Source organism: Rutidosis leptorrhynchoides, chromosome 9 (genome assembly GCF_046630445.1).
Source record: "Rutidosis leptorrhynchoides isolate AG116_Rl617_1_P2 chromosome 9, CSIRO_AGI_Rlap_v1, whole genome shotgun sequence".
NCBI classification, from domain to species: Eukaryota; Viridiplantae; Streptophyta; class Magnoliopsida; order Asterales; family Asteraceae; genus Rutidosis; species Rutidosis leptorrhynchoides.
In genome coordinates this window covers 365,037,183-365,038,935 of record NC_092341.1, presented here as the reverse complement: position 1 = coordinate 365,038,935, position 1,753 = coordinate 365,037,183, and the positions used below count along the sequence as shown (strand labels likewise).

Genomic DNA, 1,753 nt, shown 5'->3' with positions numbered 1-1,753 from the left:
TCGTCAGCCAACTCAATCATGTTATATTCATCTTCGTTACTCAAATTATTGACTCTTCTCCTACTACTATTATTTTAACAACTTGATGTTAGGTGGTGCTTCACTTAACCTTTTTTAGAGTCAGATGGTATGCTAGCTAACCTTAAGATTAGTTACCACGAGAGGTGGTGTATTATCCTGGCCAGTGGCGGAGCTTGAACAAAGTTTTGGAGGGGCTGAATGTGAAATATTAGATCGAGATACCAAATGATTTTAGTGAAGAATATTAATTTTAAGTATGTTGGTGATATCTCCGAGAGGAAGGGCCTCTCTGGTGTTAATTGTTGAAAAGTGCGTAATATTATTTCTGAATGCCTCTAGCAGTGAATTACATAGATATAAATAGGATTGAGGAAGTGCTAAACCTAGTAGACTAGATAAGATAACGGGCCCTTATAGAACACGGGCTAAATAATCCAATATGTAAATGCATTAACAATATCCATCTAACATCCCTCAGCAGTTGTAGCGGGAGCTGGGCGAACGCTTAAACTGGATCGAAACTCATCAAAAAGTGCAGTAGGTAGGCCTTTGGTGAAGATGTCTGCAAACTGATATCGAGAAGGAACATGAAGGACCCGAACATGACCCTTAAGAACAAGATCACGGACAAAATGGATGTCAATCTCAATGTGTTTGGTGCGCTGGTGTTGCACCGGGTTTCCAGACATGTACACAGCACTAACATTGTCACAGTAGACAAGAGTAGCAGATGAAAGCGGGCAATGGAGCTCACGTAGAAGATTACGAATCCAACATGTCTCTGCAACGGCGTTTGCGACGCCGCGGTATTCAGCTTCGGCACTGCAGCGTGACGGAGTATGTTGCCGTTTAGAGGACCAAGATAGCAGATTATTACCCAAAAAAACACAGTATCCAGATGTAGAGCGGCGAGTAGAGGGACAACCAGCCCAGTCAGCATCAGAATATGCAACCAATGAGCAAGTGCTGGACGAAAACAACTGTAGACCAAGATCTAGAGTCCCCTGGATATATCGAATGATCCTTCGGAGAGCAGCCATATGAGGCTCTCGAGGATCATGCATAAACAAACAGATCTGCTGGACAGCATAAGAGATGTCAGGCCTAGTAAAAGTGAGATACTGGAGAGCACCGGCAAGGCTGCGATATAAAGTGGGATCCTTAACTGGGGGACCAGCAGTGGTCAGTTTGGTGCCAATTTCGATCGGTGTGCGACTAGAATTACAACCAACCATGTCTGCACGCTCAATGATCTCAGTTGCGTACTGCTTCTGAGAGAGAAACATACTAGAAGAAGTACGAGTGACAGAAATACCAAGAAAATAATTTAACGGGCCAAGATCAGTCATGGAGAACTCCTGGTGTAATGAGGTGATAACCCGATGAAGAAAGGCCGTAGATGAGGCAGTCAATGTTAGTGCTGTGTACATGTCTGGAAACCCGGTGCAACACCAGCGCACCAAACACATTGAGATTGACATCCATTTTGTCCGTGATCTTGTTCTTAAGGGTCATGTTCGGGTCCTTCATGTTCCTTCTCGATATCAGTTTGCAGACATCTTCACCAAAGGCCTACCTACTGCACTTTTTGATGAGTTTCGATCCAGTTTAAGCGTTCGCCCAGCTCCCGCTACAACTGCTGGGGGATGTTAGATGGATATTGTTAATGCATTTACATATTGGATTATTTAGCCAGTGTTCTATAAGGGCCCGTTATCTTATCTAGTCTACT

At 43.8% G+C, this 1,753-nt stretch overlaps 1 protein-coding gene across 1 annotated transcript; it reads right to left on the bottom strand.

Annotated features, from left to right (window-relative positions):
- Window positions 1-485: 485 nt before the first annotated feature.
- On the bottom strand, window positions 486-1,451 carry LOC139869278 (uncharacterized mitochondrial protein AtMg00810-like). The gene has a single exon (XM_071857592.1). It carries the CDS (start codon window positions 1,449-1,451, stop codon window positions 486-488), a length of 966 nt encoding a protein of 321 aa, XP_071713693.1.
- Window positions 1,452-1,753: the final 302 nt, after the last annotated feature.